Source organism: Arachis hypogaea, chromosome 20, assembly GCF_003086295.3.
Source record: "Arachis hypogaea cultivar Tifrunner chromosome 20, arahy.Tifrunner.gnm2.J5K5, whole genome shotgun sequence".
Taxonomy (NCBI): domain Eukaryota; kingdom Viridiplantae; phylum Streptophyta; class Magnoliopsida; order Fabales; family Fabaceae; genus Arachis; species Arachis hypogaea.
In genome coordinates, this window is record NC_092055.1 from 106,868,881 (window position 1) to 106,888,446 (window position 19,566).

Sequence of the window (19,566 nt, forward strand, 5' to 3'; positions counted from 1 at the left end):
ATTTTTTAATTAAACTACGATTGAATTGATTAGACCAATAAACCAATAATTAGAGCGGACGATAATCTACTATGTCTTTAGTGAGACTTGAACCCAATGCAGCACATTTGAGACATGATGATGGATCACTAAATTAAAGCCTCATATGAAAAATTTGAAATGTTTAAAATGGGCTTATTAGTAATCCCTTATGGGCTTTTTGACTTTCATTTTTATGGATAGGCTTGTTTTTGGTCTGATGAATAGAGCTATTATTATTTGATTGATCCAGAGAACATCCCACCACATTGTTTCTCATAAAAAGTTTTCTAAGAATTTTTGGTGTGACCAAAAAAAAAAAAGAATTTTCGGTTGCTTGTAGTGATGAGACGTGGAGTGAATAGGTGAACTTAGGATGAGCACGGGTAGCGGATATCCGTTTACCCATTCAAACTCGAATCGAATAAATTAAATTAGTTTTGGAACTAACGGATAATTGGGTTCAACTCGAACCAAACCGATGATCTTTGTTAGTAATTGATTCGGGTATCGATTCTAGGAGTGCAGAACCCGAACAACCCGTGAACCTGATCATATATTAATTAAATAATATATATATATATATATATATAATTTTTTATTAGACAAAGATTATTCACTATTAATATGTTTGGATTTTAATAAGTTTAGTTTTTAATGTATTTACTGTTTGGATTATTTCTATTAATGTTACATGTTTATTGTACTTATTGAATTTTTAAGATAAAAATTTGATTTTTTTTATGAATTTTAAAATCATCGGATACCTAATTACCCAAACCGAACTAATTTATTTTTAATCAATTTGGTTTAGTTCGAATATATATACAAAAAAATACAAATCAAAATCAAACTGAACTAATTATATTTTGATCAATTTGATTCTAATTTTATCATAAATCCAAACAAAATCGAATTGTGCTCAGCCTTAAGTAAACTGGTAAACGCTATAACATGGAACGAAAGAGTTCATAAACTCACGCGTGTTATTCAATGATAGGACCTTATCGCGCTTAGCACCACCACACTCCACACAAAATCCCCCTACGAGATATGTTTGGTTTTTCTTTTCTCTCTCTCTCTCTATTTTTGTGGCCACGAGAAATTCAAGTTGCAGTAGTCATTTCCATGCTTAAGCTAAAAGAATACTCTTGAAATAGAATAGATTCTCTCGATTCTTTTTCTCTAATGATATTGTTAAATATAATGTTTATTATATAATTGTTAAATAAAATAAAAAATATTATATAATAAAATTTAAAATTATTTTCCATCTCAAATTAACAATAGTTTCACATGGTCTCTTTTATTTTAATTAGTCAATAATTAACGAAAATTAATCGTTTCATTTATTTGCTATAATTTACATATATATCTATATCACTTTACTGATAAATAAAAACAATTTAATGCTTACCAAAGTTTGAAAAAAAGAGCATTTCATATATTACAAATATCAATGAGTAAGATAAGATAACATCGGCTCGTAAAGTTTTTATATAAAAAAAAATGTATGACCAATATTTTTATTTAAATTTAGTTAGTAATTAATTAATAAAAAAATAATAATTTTACATTATTAATTATATTATTAAAAATATTAATAATAATTAATTAATAATTACAAATTATAAAATCTGTTTATTTTCTAACACTCCTCTTTTATATATATGTTTTCCTTAATCTATCACTTATTTCATTAAGTTGGCTCCCAAAAATTATGGTAAAAATAAGTATGCAAATCAGTTTTTAAGACACCAAAGAAATAAAAATTAATTTTTAAAAAATTAGTTCATATTAACATGAAAAAATTAACTCGTAATTAAACTCAATAATAAAAACGTCTAACTTTGGAAAGAGAAATTAAAGAAAAGCATAGATATAACATATAAGTGGATGGGAAAATCCCAACAGTGTGTGCCAGTGGAAATCTCTTTGATGGGCTGAAATATTGTGTAATTTATCTTTTCTGTGTGGGAGAGAGAACTCATTCTGCGTTCTCACTTTCACACTCCCAATTCCATTGCAAAGTTGAAGTCCGTAACTGTCTCTGTATCCACTAACCGCCTTTCATTTCATAATGGAGTTGGCCGCCAAGCTCCACCACCTCGATCTCACTTCTGCCTTTCTCAGCGGTGGCTCCGTTATCTTCGAACCTCCTAAACCTCTCTCCCGCCCACCCCTTCATCTTCGCCCAGTTCGCATCAACAACGCTCACTTCACTAACCCAACAACAACAAGAAGAAGAAGATTCTTCGACGCCATAAGACCTACCAATTCCACTACCACTCTCCGTTTCTCCGCCGTGGCCACCGACGACACCTCCCTCGCCGAAACGACGATCGAACAACAAGACGACATCGAGTCCCTCCTCTCCGAACCTTCTTCCAACGACTATGACTTCGATAAACGGCGCGCCAACAAGCAATCCACTACGGGAGCTTCCAGCGTTTCTTCGGGGGTAAAATTGGAAAACGTTACCAAGAGCTACAAGGGTGTAACGGTTTTGAAAGACGTGAGCTGGGAAGTGAAGAAGGGAGAGAAAGTGGGCCTCGTTGGCGTTAACGGTGCCGGTAAAACCACGCAGATGAGGATTATTGCGGGTCAAGAAGAACCCGATTCAGGTAACGTCATTAAAGCCAAACCGAACATGAAAATCGCATTTTTGAGCCAGGAATTCGAGGTTTCGCCCAGTAAGACGGTGAGGGAAGAGTTCACGAGCGCGTTCAAGGAGGAGATGGAGATAGCGGTGAAGCTTGACAAGGTTCAGAAGGCTCTAGAAGGTGCCGTGAATGACATGGATTTGATGGGGAGGCTTCTTGATGAGTTTGATTTGCTTCAGAGAAAGGCACAGGCTTTGGATTTGGATGAGGTTGATGCCAAGATAAGTAAGTTGATGCCTGAGCTTGGGTTTGCAGCTGAAGATTCTGATAGGTTGGTTGCTTCTTTTAGCAGTGGGTGGCAGATGAGAATGTCTCTTGGGAAAATTTTACTTCAGGTATCTATGAATTACATATCACAAACATGCTGCTATTCTATGGGGTACACACATACCAGATTATATGTATTTTCTTTTTTTTTTTTCCCGAGAATTGAGACATTGTTTGTTGAGTGGGATAATCTAGTTGGAATTGAGTATAAGGGATGCTACAGTTGTGTTGTGAAGGGTTGCTTCTTTTGTGAAACCTTTCTCATGCATTGGCTACACTGCATGCACTACTTTGTGGCAATTACTCCATTTGATCTTAAATAATTGTTAATTGTGTTCAGATACATAGAATTTTTTCAGCGTCTTTGCGTAAATTTATTGAAACATTTAGCACACTGTGGCTTGGTAACTGAAAACTTGATATCGGTTGCTTCATTGTTTTGGTTGTTTTCTGTCGTCACTCTTCAATGCATAATGCTTGCGTTCGTATTAGTAAGCATTTGGAATAATTGATGTTTTATGCTGATAAGATTTAAATTGTCTGTTTGCAGGAGCCAGATTTGTTGTTGTTGGATGAGCCGACGAATCACCTTGACCTTGATACCATTGAGTGGCTCGAAGAGTATCTTAACAAGCAGGATGTCCCCATGGTTATCATTTCCCATGACAGAGCATTTCTTGATCAGCTGTGCACAAAAATTGTGGAAACTGACATGGGTGTATCCAGGACATTTGAGGGGAATTATTCTCAGTTTATACTTTCAAAGGCAGCATGGATTGAGGCACAGTACGCCGCATGGGAAAAGCAGAAGAAAGAAATTGAGCTGACCAAAGATTTAATTAGTAGGTTAGGTGCTGGAGCAAATTCCGGCCGTGCTTCATCTGCCGAGAAGGTATATGTGATGATGTGAACTTTGTACAAAGTTGAAGGTTCAAATATACCAGTTCTTGTACCTGCTTGTGTTAAATTATTGAGATTAGGTGCATTGCTTCCACAGTGTGGCTTCAATTGTTTTCTTGCTCCTTAGTCCTTATATTATTTGCTTAGAAAGAATTCCTCCTTCGTTATGTATGACAACAGAAGCTGGAGAGACTTCAGGATGAGGAACTAGTAGAGAAGCCATTTGAACGGAAACAAATGAAAATCAGGTTCCCTGAGCGCGGAAGGAGTGGAAGATCTGTTGTAACAATTAAGAACTTGGAGTTTGCCTTTGAGGATAAGGTGAGTTGCCTTGCTTTTCTTGTTTACAAGTGGACATTACAACGAGTGAGTTTGTGTCTGTAAGTATGTCATCGTTCAATGGAATCATCAATTGATCAAATTTTGTTTTTCATATTTTGGTGCCAGACACTTTTCAAGAAGGCAAATCTTACAATTGAAAGGGGAGAAAAGATTGCAATTATTGGTCCAAATGGATGTGGCAAGAGTACTTTATTGAAATTGATAATGGGTATAGAGAAGCCGATGGGGGGTGAGGTTGTGCTTGGGGAGCATAATGTATTACCTAACTATTTTGAGCAAAATCAGGTTTGCCACTGCAACGAAGAATATATTGTTTGTAATTAAATTGTGATGCTGCTCCTAGTTCTGATTTTTGAGTTAATCGAATCGTGTGCAGGCTGAGGCACTGGATCTGGACAAGACAGTGCTTCAGACGGTAGAAGAAGCTGCAGAGGACTGGAAGATTGATGATATCAAAGGACTTCTTGGCCGATGTAATTTTAAAGCTGATATGCTTGACCGAAAAGTTTCCCTATTGAGTGGTGGTGAGAAGGTAAATTGATCCAACCCAAAAATGGATAATTTTGGGATATATTATTTACCTTTTTCCCCCCCATGCATTTGCACCATCAAGAATAGTGTTTGCATGGCTGATTCTCGTTGATTTTCCCAAGATATGTCTTTGTTTATTTTTTTAATTAAGATATTCTTTCTAGCTTCATCTTATTGTTCTGATGTAATAGCTTTACTAGTTCTATTGATGCTCTTCCATTTCTCACTCTCCAAAATATGATAACGCACAAATATAAATATTTGGAATTTATCTCGTCTCTTCCTTGGTTTGCTAGGCACGGTTGGCTTTTTGCAAATTCATGGTAAAGCCATCAACTCTACTTGTGTTGGATGAACCAACCAATCACTTGGATATACCTTCTAAAGAAATGCTCGAGGTTTGTCTCAATTTACTCTCTATATTTCTCCTCATTGGAAGCTCAAATCACCAATCACACTACTGATTTATTTCTAATTCTTCTACCAGGAAGCAATAAATGAGTACGAGGGCACTGTTATCACTGTGTCTCATGATCGATACTTTATAAAACAAATAGTTAATAGAGTTATAGAAGTTAAAGATGGCACCTTACAGGATTATGCAGGCGATTACAATGTAAGTTAATTTGTTCCTTTTCTGTGATCTCTATATAAGAGTTATAGCTAGTTGAAATGGGTCAAATTCTATACATGTAGTTGGCCCTAGGAAGCCATGCTTGATTGCACTTGATCCTCAATTCTCATATATGATTTAAGTCCTCAAAGTTATCTTCTAGCTTTCATTTGGTTGCTTTGCGATTTTGCATTTGTGAGGGATCAAAACCAAATAAACCCTGGGTCATTATATTTTTGCTTCTTATATCTATAGGTCATTTTACTGGTTTTTGCTTGGTGTACCACATAGATTGCTAACAAGTTAGAATCTCGAAAATTTTGCAGTATTATTTAGAGAAGAACCTTGACGCCAGGGAGAGAGAGCTCGAACGGGAAGCAGAGCTTGAGGACAAAGCTCCTAAGGTGAAAGCCAAGTCTAAGATGTCTAAGGTAAGGCAATGGTGTGGTTAATTAATCGGAGAATCTGGTTAGATAGCTTGTAAATTAAAAATTGCATTGTTAACAGGCTGAGAAAGAAGCACGGAAGAAACAAAAGATGCAAGCCTTTCAGGCAGCAAAACAGAAGTCTAAAAGCGCCAAGAATGCCAAGAGGTGGAAGTGAACCCATTAATTTATCATAGAATCCCCATACTTTTTTAGACGAATTTAAACACTGCCAGGGGCTGCAAGGTGAAGTAGCACATTGATTATTATTTTTGCTACTTAGCCTTTTGTATATATCAATCATATCATGTATGAATAAACTAATTCATTTGAGTAATTAAATGGAATATAGTAGATTATCAGCCATGAACCAGATTTTTACTGCGATTGGACAATTTGTTTTCTTGGGAAAGAAAAAACATGATTAAGCGCTAACACGGTGAAGCATACACAATACATAGTCCGGTGTCTCGTTCGTCGAGGCTTTCGTTCAAACTTCAAAGTGCAAATAAGAAAAGAAAGAAAAAGATAAATAGGTTTTTAATTTTTTAGTTTTTTGGTTTGAAGACACGTTGAGTTATTGAAAGGTTTAATTATTCTGTTGGTCCTTATAGTTTCGCAAAATTTTCAATTAGATTTTTATATTTTTTTTTTCTTTTAATTGGGTCTCTGTACCAATTTTTTTTTTCAATTAGGTCTCTACCGTGACCAAACAGTTAGATTTACTGGAATATTCTGTTCCTAAATTAAAGATTCTCTAACGTTTTTCCTAAATCCCTAATTTTCTTTCACTCTTATTTTTTGAAATACCAAAATAACCCTCCCACACTTAGAAAAAAAACTGTTCGTTCTCTCAAACATAGAGAAAAATCTCATTCACGTTCCTCCCCTTATTCGTTCGTTGGTAGCACACTCCGTCAGCTGCGGAGATCAACTCCACTGGAACATTATTAAAGGGTTTCGCTTCTCCAATGTCACTCCGTCGTTGTAGGCGTTGTTGCTGCTTCTAAGTAAGACAACGCTTAACCTTGTCAGTCATTAAAAGGTTTTTCTTTTTTTCTCTTGGAAAAATTTGCCACATTGTTCGTTAGAGCTTCCTTTTGTTTCTGAAAATGGTTGAAGAGAGATTTATGGTATTGTATTTTCTTGTTTTTGGTATGCAGTTATGGGTGATTTGGATTTCACTATTGAAGTCCACCATGGTGGCAAATTTGTTGACAATGAACACGGATTAGAGTATTTAGGAGGAATGGTTGTGGAGGATTTACATTTTGAGTTGATGAATGGTCATTGCAAGAGAGTGTTAGTCAGCTAAAGCAACTAGGGTATAATGGTTTCGCCAGGGTATGGTACAAGGAACCTGTGATGGATTTGAAGTCAGGTCTTAAAGAGATGAAGTCCGATAGGGATGCGATGAGAATGGCTAGGTCACTGGTGTCAAGTTCCTGCAAACATTGCAAGGTATAGGTTGTCGATGGAGCCAAAGAAGGTAACGAGATTGAAATCACTTCAACTGATGCTGATTATGTGCCAGAGGAAGGTGAAGGCAGTGGCTCTGACTCTGGGTTGATAGAGGTTGAAGTGGATGCTGAGTTAGAGCCTTCTACTGATGAAGCGGTATTTAATGACAGTGCTGATGATAGTGACCATGAGGATCACTTTGGGTTTGAGGTGGAGGATAATGATCCACAATCAAATGCATCTGGGGAATTTACTGGCCCATTAAATGATGATGGACCTGCAGCAGCTGGAACATTTCAAGGTGATGAAGGTTTAACGGAGGGTGATAAGCAAGTTGGGGGCATATCTGATGGATATGAGACTGATGATATAGACAGTTATGAGGGAGATTCTGATGATATGATAAAAAAGAGGAGGTTTCCCAAATACAATGAGATAGAGATGAATAGAGAGTATGAATTTCAAGTGGGGCTGGAATTTAAATCACTAATTCAATTTAAAGATGCTATTAAGGAGCATGTCCTATTGAATGGTCGGGACATTAGGTTTCGAAAAAATGATAAGGTGAGGTGCAGAGTTGTTTGCAAAGGAAGAAAGGGAAAGTGCAAGTGGGTTTGTTTTGCCAGGTTGGGGGTTCTGACTGTTTCAGGATCAAGAATTTGAATGGAAAGCATACTTGTGGAAGGAACTATAGCGGAAGACTTGCATCAAGTAGTTGGATCTCAAAGAAGATTGCAAACAACATCAGTAGAGGCGAGGAAATGAAGCTTGCGACAGTTATTCAGACCATCCAAGACAAATATATGGCCAATATCACTGTTGGTAAGGCTTACTGGGCAAGGAGGAAGGCAAGAGAAGAGGTACATGGGCGGGCAATCCAACAGTATGCTAAGCTAAGGGATTACTCATCCAAGCAGATCCTTGCACAATAACACCACAGACACATGCCTCAAGGTTCAAACTATTGGTGCCCAGCTTTATTTTCTGCTCTTTTCTTTCTTTTTCATTCTCTTTTTCTCTTTTTAGGATCTTATTAATTCATTTAAGTCTCATAGAATGCACTTTAAGCTCATAATTCAAGAGATATCTTAGCCTTGTACCTTATTGATGAATCAACTTAGCTAGCAAATACCACCACAACACTAGGACTTTATTCTGCACATTGGATTTCACTCTTGTTTTTCACAACAATTTCTCATAATTTCTTTTATTGAGCTCAAGGACACAGCATACAATTCAAACAGGATGAAAATGAAGCATGCACTTAGACTAGTAACCCAAAATGACAATAAAGAAAGACACATAGAATGTAAAGGTTCATGCAAACAAGGCACAATCATACTTCCAATTAAAGCATTACAAACCAAAAATAGTTGAGTACCAATACAACCTCTTGGTGTCTTCTTGTTTCTTCTTTATCATCCTCATTCATAGCTTTTGTATCCTTGTTTGTCTCCTCGGATGATGGTGCATAGTTCTTCCAAGAGATTGATTGAATTCCTACAAAGTTATTGGAAGTTGCTTATTCCCCAAGTACTTGAGAGATGGTTAGCATGTATGTATGCTTGTGATTTTCTAAACTTAAGTTGGTATGTGAACACCAAACTTAGTTCCTTGCCTAATGCAGCAGATTGAATATATGCAGAGAACCTCATGTGCTTTTATTAAGAATACAAACTATAAACTAGAAAAACAAACTATGAACTAGAAACTAAACACATGTTAAATAGTTTCTCTGATTGTTTGGAGTCAGTGACTTGTCATTGAAGGGTTGCAATGTGTTGTTAAATGAAATCTGTGGTGGAACACCAAACTTAGAATCACACATTCACCCTTTGAACTGTTTTGGTGTGCAACACCAAACTTAGCTCCTTGCAGTACAGATAAATCTACTTACTCTTTTATTGAATTGCCTCCCAACAAGCGCTCTTTTAATGTCATTAGCTTGATGTGTTGTTCATGACTTTCTTCCTCTTCTTCCAGTTTGTTAAGAGAAATGACCTCAAGTGGAAAAAGGAGCCAGTTGATGCCCCTTGCTGTGAGTGCCTCCTTCCAACAAGCTTTATTTTGTGATTTGCTTGAATGAATTTGCTTGTTGGATTGTTCTTTGACCTTCTCTTTTTCATGGATGTGATCCTTTGTTTCTCGGTCACAATCCTCATTTTGGTGCTTGTTTCTACTGCCTCCACATCTTTGATCTCAGAACTTGGGTGTTGTTAGACAGTTGGAGCATCCTCTTCATCAAGAGCTTCTTGAATTGGTGGTTCAATGAACTCACTCTTTATGCAACTCTCTGTTTCATTGGGGTGTTGACTTCCTTGATTGATTTCCTCCCTTTCTACTACATGATGTTGTATTGAGTCTTTTGGGAGTGAGTTTGCATGTTCCTTTGTCACCCCTAGTAGCCTCTGTGGGTATGGAGCCTTAGGCTTATATACTCTCACAACCTCCTCATTCTTCATATGAATCTCACTTGATATGGATGCCTCTTTTTCTTGTTCTTCTGATTCCTCCCTTGTACTCACCATTTAGTCCTCATCCTTCTTGCTAAGCACCACTCCAAAGTGTTTTGCTATATTGTTTAAATGTGCTTCAATGTTTCTGAAGGTGATGGTTTGTTTTTCTGTCAATGCTCTGAACTATTGAATGAACTCTTCAGTTTTTGGAGAGAGTGAAGTGGTCTCTCTATGTGACTGATAGAGAGATTTATGCCAATTCGAAAAACTAGATAAAGTAATTTCGTTGTGAGTATAGTCCAAATCGGCAATGAATCCTCTCAATCAAAATTTAATTCAAGATATTGTCACAATTCAAATCAAATTAACCGAGAGTATTTAGACTCCCGGGTCGTCCTCCCTAGGAATTAGTGCCAACAAGTGCATACAATTTTGGTTGCAAGAAAGCAAGGGGTTTTCTCAACAAAGAAACAAACAATCAAGAAATAAAAGAACAAGACAAAATTGCAATTAATGAAGTAATAAAAGAACAAAAGAACTATGTATGTAATATGGACAAGTAATACTCAAAATTGATGGAAAAGTGGTTTAAAACATAAATGAAACCTTGACTTGGGATGAGTCATGGAATCCCTTCCTTGCCATAACCACAACTATGATAATTGTGATGGATTAATCTCACTAAATCAACCCTTAACATCGAAGGATAAGTCAAGTGAGCATAATTGTTATTAATCCACAAATCCTAGTTAACTTACCAAATTAATTGGTAAAAAGCTAGTATTATTGGAAACAATAACAACTAACAACTCAAGAATGATCACTAAATGTTGGACATTATGGCTCTAGTAATCCATAAACTCATTTCCCCAAGCCAAGGGGTGGAAATCTACCCCATAACTAAGATTGGCATTTCATCAAACACATAGAGGGCATAAACATAAAACATGACAAAATTGGTAAATTAAGGAAAGCTATGAATCACAAATGCTTAAAATCAATAAAGGCAACTCAAACAAACATATAAAAGTCATCAAACATCAAATTAAACAACTAGAAATCCAAAATTACAAGACTATGTAAATATGGACAAAGGAGATGAAAATAAAAGCAAGTGTAGAACAAGTGGTATAATAAAAGAGAGAATTAAAGAAATACTTACAAAAAAAATTGCTATAATCCCAAAACTTGAAGTATAAAATGCTACAAACCCTAAGAGAGAATTTCCTAATCTACACTACTCCTACTCCTACTATGTATTTTTCCTATTCTAAGATAGCTCCCTTTGTTATGTGTTGACATGCCCTTAATATAGCCTCTCAAATTAGCCTTCAGCACTTCAGAAATGGGCCTAGAGACCCCCAAAACCGCGCAGCACGTGACTTTTTAATGGAAGCATGCGCTGGTACCTGTGCGTACGCATAGATGTGTGCGTACGCAAACTTCGCTGAATTTCCACTTGTGCATACGCACAGATGGTTGTGCGCACGCAGGCATGCTGATTTTCTTCTTGTGCATACGCACGCATCCTTGTGCGCATGCATGCATGGCTGAGCTCTCCTTTGTTTTCTTCATGCTTTCTCCTAATTGCCTACTCCTCTTCCATTCTCACCAAGCCATTCCTATCTTATTCATCTGAAATTACTCACAAATAACATCAAGGTATCGAATGGAAGGTAAATGGAATAAAATTAGTCAAAATAAGCACAAAAGAGCATGTTTTCATAATCATGCACAATTTAGGGAGAAAATACAAAAGCATGCTATTTAGGTGAATAAATGTGGGTTTATATGATGAAATCCACTCAAATCAATCCAAAATTTATCATCAAATATGGATTCATCAATGACCTCAGCTCTTCAATGAATTGTTCTTCAGAATAGGGTTGTGCTGTCTGTCTCAATTTTTCTTCATGCTCTCTTTTTTCTATTTTCTCCTCTTCGTTTGTCTTTGTCATTTCTTCGAGGAGGAGTTCTATCCTAGCAAGTCTGTCTTCTTCTCTCTTTTGTTTGAGTTCTTCAATGATGAGTTCCATCCTAGCAAGTCAATCTAAAGGAGGTTGTGTAGGTTGTGATGGTTGGTTGGGGTTGGCTTGTGAATGGAATTAGTTGTTTTGTGGTTGTGTGTTTTGAAGGTGGTATGACTCTTGTGGGTAATGGAATGAGTTTTGTGGATGGTGAAATAAATTGTATGGATTTAGAACGGAATTTTGTGCTGAGGCATACTCAAATGATGAAGAATTTAGACATGTAAAACTCAGAGGTGAGGTTGGATAGTTGAGAGGTGATGGCTCTTGATGAATGGGGTATGGATGAGTGAAATCTCTTTGATTTTGATCTTCCCATCCACAACTTGAGTAGTGATTAATTTCACCAAAATATGGACCATTTTGTGGTTCTGGAAAGTATCCCATTTCACGTTCTTGATACTCCCACCCACCATGAGCATAATAACGTGAAGCATTCTGTGGTGGTGGAAAGTTTCTCATGAAATTTGATTGACCAAAAGATGCTGGATGCTCCTTTCTTTCTTGCAAAAAGCTTTGTCTCAAACAATAATCACCAAAAGAAATTGGAATCTCCATTATCATAAATGAGGGAATGTCACAAACAGTTAGTGGATAAATCAATAAGGAAAAACCACTCAAATTGCAGAGAACAAAAATAAACAACTGAAATAAAACTAATCAACAAAAGAAAAGAAAAGTGTTCAATCTAGTTATCCTCTAATTTAATCATTGTCAATACAAAATCAATCACCGGAAACGACGCCATAAACTTGATGTCATGAAAACTTGTCTCTCAACAAATTTCCACCGGCAAGTGCACTGGATTGTCGTCAAGTAAAAACTCACTATAGAGTGAGGTCGAATCCTACAGGGATTGGTTGGTTGATCAATGTTAATTGGAGAATTGTCCTAGTTGAACTAAATCAGATTTGAAATTGGGATTGCAGAATGTAAATTGGAGGGAAATTTAAAGAGTAGAAAATGTAAATAACTGAATGTAAATAACAGAGATTAAATGACAGAATGGAAATTGCAGGAAATTAAAGTGCAGAAGCTTAAATTGCAAGAAATTAAAAGGGAATGGGGATGGTTGAGCATCAAATTAAAGTGCAGAATGTAAAGAGAATGGCTAGATCAGAAAGAGGGGGGGGGGTTCATTGGGCTTTAGGAGATATTGAATTCTCTGGATCATATCATTTTCATGTCTTCCTCAATCAATGCATTCATTGACTTTGCTTGGCAATCTTAGGTGATTGGATTCCAATGTCTTGGTTCACCAATATTTCTAAGCTTGAACAATTGCCCAATGTCTTGCTTTAATTACTCATGGGAAGAGATGAAGTTTGGTCACTGATTATACCACACAAATTCATAGATCAAAGTATTAGTAGGATTACATGTCACGATATCCATCCAACCCCCACTCTATTCCAATGTGAGAAAGCATTTCTAGCATGATTTTCTCATCCCTCTCTCAAGGATCAGAGGAAACCCAATTATGAATAGCTTCTCTGTCAAGACAACTATCCAATTGAATTAAGATCGAAAGCTTTCTAACAAAATCAAGAGAAAAGAGAGAAGAAGATGATGAAAACTATTATTGATCCATTGAATTACAATAGAGCTCCCTAACCCAATGAAGAGGGGTTTAGTTGTTCATATCTCAATACAAATCAAAAATAAAATGAAAAAGGAAAGAAAGTACATGAACTAGAGAGAAAAGTACAAAGAAAAAGTAAACAGAGTTCTGAACTCCCAGAGCCCCCCTCAGGGCCTCCCGAGAGCTCACTAAATCTTCAACAACTCTTCTATTTATACTCTTCTTCAATTGGATCTTCAAGTACTTGGATGTGGGCCTTGGCCTTTGTTGAAGCTTAGTTGAGAGTAGCCTTTAGTGACGTTGATGAGGACGTTTGAAAGTTAACGTTCATACTCTGCATGGGTGCCATTTTGCATTGAAGTTGGAGTTGACGTTGGAGTTCACGTTGGAGTTCAACGTTTGAGCTCAAACGTTGGGTTAAAATTTTGACAAATGAGGCTGGGACATTGGCCCTAGAGTTTGACCCAACGTTGGACTCAACGCTGGACTCAACGTTTGAGCACAAACGTTAGCCTACTCACGCGTACGCGCCATATGGCCAAAATCTTCACCCACGCGTACGCGTCGATGCACTTTTTCCAACTCCAAATTCTTGAAATTTATTGCACATGTTGGAGGTGACATTAGACCCCCAACGTTGCTTCCAACTTTGGCTCCAACTATGGTCTCTTGAATTGAAGTTTGAGGCATAGTTGGAGTCCAACTTTGGCTCCAACTTTGCACCTTTCTTGGCCAACGTTTGAGGTAGCGTTTGAGGTCCAACTTTGGGCTCAAACGTTGCCTTCTTGCTTATAGTATGAGGCATACTATGCATCTCTCTTGGCCAACGTTTGAGGCAAAGTTGGAGGCCAACTTTGGCTCCAACTTTGCACCTGTTTAAGCATGAACGTTTGAGGCAACGTTGGAGCACCAACTTTGCCTCTAACATTGGTCTCCTTTCCTCTTCATCAATGTTTCTAATTTCATGCTCCACTATAGACTATTATACATGGTTGGAAAGCTCTGAATGTCAGCTTTCTAACCCAACTAAAAGCACCTCAATTGGATATCTGTAACTTTAAGTTATGCTCTTTTGAAGGGGACAGGGTCGCTGGCATTGGTGTGCAACATTTGCGGCAACGTTGGCACACCAACGTTGGTAACAAACGCCAGATTCTGGATCTCAAACTCATTGTCCACCCCATACTATTATATATTGTTAGGAAGCCCTAAATGTGTACTTTCCAATGCCGTTGGAAGCACATCGTTTGGAGCTCTACAGCTCAAGTTATACTCCATAGAAGGTGACGAGGTCAGTTGGCCTTACTACAGGTTGATACTATGTTCATCTTTGCACTTTTGGGGCAAGTTTTCTCCCTCAAATTTAGTGTCCACCATGTAGTGCCATATATTCTTGGAAATATCTAGATTCCTACTTTCCAATGCTTTTAAAATCACCTCATTTGGAGCTCTGTAGCTCAAGTTATTTTTGTTTGAAGAAGATCCTGTCAGGCTGTCACAAGCATAGTTGGAGGTATTGTTGGAGGTCCAACTATGACCCCAACTATGGCACCGTGAACCCTGATAAACTCTGATTTTATGGTTTATCTTGTGCTTAATTTGGGTGGTTTTATCAACTTTTCTCACATTTATTCAATGAAATAGCATGGTTTTGCAACTCTCCCTAGATTTGTGCTTAAGTGTGAAAACATGTTTTTTAGGCCTTAAAATAGCTAAATTTAATTCACTTTAATTCTATTCGATGCCTTGATATATTTGTTGAGTGATTTCAGGTTCATAAGGCAAGTATTGGATGGAAGAAGTGAGGAGAAAATCATGCAAAGTGGGAGAACTCATGAAGAAATGAATGAACCGCAAAGCTGTCAAGCCTGACCTCTTCGCACTCAATCGACCATAACTTGAGCTACAGAGATCCAAATGAGGCAGTTTTAGTTGCGTTGGAAAGCTAACATCCAGAGCTTCAAAATGATATAAAATTTTCCATAGTTTTCTGACATCTAGGGACGCGCACGCGCACTATATGCGTGCATGCCGATGGAGCAGCATGGGTCCACTTTGGGCAACTCGTTGGGGGCGATTTCTAGCTCATTTTGGGCCCAATCCAACTCATTTCTGATGCTATTGAACCCAAGGATTGAAGGGGTAATGAACCAAGTAGTCATAGTTTAGTTTTTATCATGTTTTAGGGTATAATTCTAGAGAGAGAGGCTCTCTCCTCTCTCTAGATTTAGGATAGAAATTAGGGTAAAGTTAGGTTAATCACTCTCAATTCTCTCTTTCAATTCTTGTTTTGATTTTAGTTCTCATTATATTTTGGTGTTCTATTGTCTCAATCTTCTTAGTTTCTCTTGTTAATTTCTTGTTTTACTCTCTTTTATGTTTATGAACAATTATTGGATCTTAATTTTCTTTAATGCAATTTTATGTTTACATGCTCTTCTATGTTTATCTTCATTGTTATTGTTGATTTCTTGCTTGTGTTAGTTATGGATTTTCTTTAATTCTTTCATTTTATGATGTTTACTTTCCTTGCATATTAGGTGTTTGATAAAATGTTTCCTCTAGTTTTTGAGTAGTTTTCTTGACTCTTGGCCTAGGCTAAGGGAATTGAGTGACCTTGAGTCATTGGGTCTCAATGAATTGGTGATTTGAGAACCCTTGGTGATCAATTTGATATCCATTGACTCTAATCCACTACTAATCTAATTAGTAAATAGGTTGGGACTTATGGGTTGATGTGATCAAGCCTTTTTGATGTACTTCAAGCTTAGGAGTAGATATTACGTACTTAAAGCTTTTGGAGGTAGACTTAATAGGTTGGCCTCTCATAATTATCAATATATGGTTTGTAGACAAGGATGGTGATCTCAATTACCTATGTCTAGCCAAGAGTACTTTTCCTTTATTTCATTAGTTTTTTTTGTCATTTTACTTTCTTGTCATTTAATTTTTCTTGCCATATACTTTTCTTGCAAAAATATAAAATCAAACCCCTTGCATCCTCATAGCCAATAATTGAGCATTTCATTGCAATTCCTTGTGAGACGATCCGGAGTCTAAATACTTTGGTTAATTCTTATTTGGGGTTTATTATTTATGACAACCAAATTTTTGATGTGAGAATTGTTTGTTGGTTTGGAGCTCTGCTTACAACGAAGTTCTTATTTCCATAAGAGAAATTCTAAACCGACACGACAAATCTCATCTATCAAAATGGCGCCGTTGCCGGGGAGCTGCATTGGTGTTATGTTATTGGCTAATGTGAATATTGTGAATATGTTTGCCTTTTGCTTATTTGTTAGTTTTTATTAGCTTTAGGACTTTGTTGCTTATTTTTGTTAGCTTTTGCTTTTATTTGTTACTATGAATTCTCATCCCTTTGGCTATGAGTTTGGCTCAAATTATGTTGTAGGGAATGAGAACTATAATGACAATATGCATCAAGGATGGAGCAATCAAGGATGGAGGAAACCTCAAAGGATTGATCACCTTTCTTGGCATCAACCTCCTCCGGTCTCTTATAGGTATAATTCCCCTCCAAATGCATATCAATCTAATGGATGTGGTGACCCTTATTGTGATTGTCAACAACCACCACCACATGCCTATGAACCACCCCTTCAACATGATTTTGAACCACCTTACTCACAAGCCCCATACCACCAAACACCCCCATGTGACCCTAATCCTTATCCACCATACCAACCACCTTATGAGCCATATGAACCATACATAAAACCACCACAATTCCAACACAACTACTCCCAAGAAGCACCTCCATATACACTATCTCCGTACCCTTACCAATATGAGCCACCTTCCAACTACAACGCCTTTCTCTCAAATAATGAACCATCTCTTCCACCACCGCCCCCGATGAAGCCCTTATGCTAGAACTAGGAGATCTTAAATCTCAATTCCAAAGGCAACAAGAGGGGATGGAAAAGGAGTTTAAGGAGCTATAAGCCAAGATGGCTATCCTAGTGGAAGCCGTTAGAAATATGGCCTCCTCCCAACTAAGCCTAAGCAACCAAGGCACTCCCATTGACGAATGGGGATAAGCAATTAAGGATCATAGTGAGGGAGTGAGTTTAGAGCTTCAAGGTGAAGAAGAGAAGTTGAAGCAAGAATTGCCACAAGGGGAGGAAGTTAAGACAATTGAGCTAGAAGGAGTGGTTGAAGACCTAGGAGATGTTGGAAGTCCATGGGAATGTAGAATCATAAAACCCTCTTCCAAGAAGCTTGACATTGACGTTGAGGAGGGTGTACAACCTCCAAGGTATATCATGGTGAAAAACTTTGAAGAGGTTGACCAAGAGATGGATTCAATCATTGAGGAATTCTTATGTACAATTGAATCATCTCCCATTGGGCTTGACATGGAGATTAAAGAAGAAGACACCTCACCTCCTATACCTTTGGTAAGCAATGAAGAAAAGATTGAATTGGACGGAAGCTACCAAGAGGAAGAGTTTGAGCAAGAAGCAAGCTCCATCATTGAAGATGATTCCACACCAACCAATGAGTCTCTTGGAATTGATAAATCTCCCTCATTGTGCTATGAAATTGATGACAAGGAGGACTTTGCATAACCTCTGACACATGGTTTGAGCAATGAGAGGTGTATAGAAGAAGTTGGTGAGCAAGGAATTGAAAATGAAGAAAATTGCAAAGAGGTGGAAGTTGCGAAGGAAGACCACAAGGGCATAGACCTCGCATTGGCTAAGTGTGGGGAGGTCCCCCTTCCTAAGTCACCATCATCCAAAACAATATTCAAGTGGGTAAAATTTCTATCCCTAAGCTTCACTTTCTCACTTGAATATGGTTTGATTGAAAATTATGGTCAACTTAGAGCTCTTTGTGGAGTTAAGAGTAGAAGAGAGTTGTGTAGTGGTTAGAAACACCATTCTAAGTTCATGATGGTTGCATGCTCAAAGTTGAATGGCAATGTTTGGTGTGGAGCTAAATTGTGTGGGTCTAGGAGAATGTTTGGATGCTTAATTGAGAATTCTAAGGTCATGCCACCCAATTGGAATCATGATGATCAATTTGAAGATGGGTGTCAAAACAAAGTGTGGGATCCCGGATCGCACAAGGAGAATCAAATTTGGGAGCCCATGGCTTGTGTGGAACTCCATCATGGCTTGGAGTTATCATCTTTGAAGACTAAATCTTATTGGAGATTCAAGCATTGGTGGATGTTTAAGAATAGCTTCAAGCACAAGCCACCTTAAAAGGAGCTCCCAAAAATTCCAACTTAAAGACTATAAACAAAAGTGCTAGGTGCGAGACACCCCACCATGGTAAATTCTTTTCATTTTTTCCTTTTGTAAATATTGGTATAATAGGTTTCATTTCATGTTTTGTTTAGATTGTTGAGTTTATTTGGTAGTTTGATATGTTAAATAAGGTTTTAGGGTATTTTGGTAGTGGTTCGGAGGTTCGGAGGCCTTAGTTTGGTGCAAGGACTTGGAAAAATTTTGAAAAACAGAGCACCAATCCGCGCGTGTGCGCACCTGGTGCGGACGCGCGCCTCAAGCATTTTCGACCATCCACACGAACGCGCTATGTACGCGCACGCGTGGATGCAAAAATTTCACCCCCAGCCAAAAACCCGAGAGTTAGGCCTGCACTGTGCGAACATTGGGCCTGAGGCACAAACCAACCCACACGTACGCGCACCTGGCGCGTACGCGCCGTTGACTCTAATTGCACAAAGCGCGCGCACGAACACTGCGCGCGCTCCCCGTTAGCGCCACCAGCCCTCCTGGTACATGTTCCAGAAAGTTGGGCCAACCTTGGGCTGACAGTGTGCCCCGCTCATAATCTCACCCACGCGTGCGCGCACATGGCGCGTACGCGTCCTTTGGCCAAAATGCACATCGGCGCGTAAGCGTGAATGACGCGTCCGCAAAGGTAAAAAAAAGAGTTTTTTTTCTCATCTTCCATTTTCTTTTGTCCATTGCATTCGCATACTTCTATTCTTGCCATTTTCATTTTGTTTTTATAGCTTGTTTTTACCTTCTTCTTTTTTCGAGTTTCTTATTTGAATAATGGTGTTGAATTTTCTTACTCAATTGTTGAGAATTTCTTAGTTAATCTTGGTGTTTCTTGACTTGTTTGATATTGTTGGGTGATGAAACTTTTAAATCAATGCTTAATCTTGTATGACTCTTATATTCTTTGTGCATTGATATGAACTTGCATGTCTTTCATGATCCACTCTTTCTATTTGAACTTGATGCTTTTGAGTGCTCTTCATGCCTTGACTTTATTCTTGC

The 19,566-nt window shown here is 37.7% G+C and overlaps 1 protein-coding gene across 1 annotated transcript; it reads left to right on the forward strand.

Moving 5' to 3' along the window:
- Window positions 1–1,038: 1,038 nt before the first annotated feature.
- Window positions 1,039–6,125, forward strand: LOC112782712 (ABC transporter F family member 5). The gene is made up of 9 exons (XM_025825236.2): window positions 1,039–3,016; window positions 3,499–3,840; window positions 4,029–4,169; window positions 4,296–4,475; window positions 4,567–4,722; window positions 5,018–5,119; window positions 5,209–5,337; window positions 5,661–5,765; window positions 5,842–6,125. The coding sequence occupies exons 1-9, from the start codon at window positions 2,099–2,101 to the stop codon at window positions 5,935–5,937; spliced, it is 2,169 nt and encodes a 722-aa protein (XP_025681021.1). The 5' UTR covers window positions 1,039–2,098; the 3' UTR covers window positions 5,938–6,125.
- Window positions 6,126–19,566: the final 13,441 nt, after the last annotated feature.

Excerpts from the sequence above, each read along its gene's own strand:
- LOC112782712 (XM_025825236.2), top strand. The coding sequence starts at position 2,099 with ATGGAGTTGGCCGCCAAGCTCCACCACCTCGATCTCACTTCTGCCTTT. Across the intron at positions 5,338-5,660 it reads ATTATGCAGGCGATTACAAT|TATTATTTAGAGAAGAACCT; the intron begins GTAAGTTAATTT and ends AAAATTTTGCAG. Across the intron at positions 5,766-5,841 it reads CCAAGTCTAAGATGTCTAAG|GCTGAGAAAGAAGCACGGAA; the intron begins GTAAGGCAATGG and ends CATTGTTAACAG.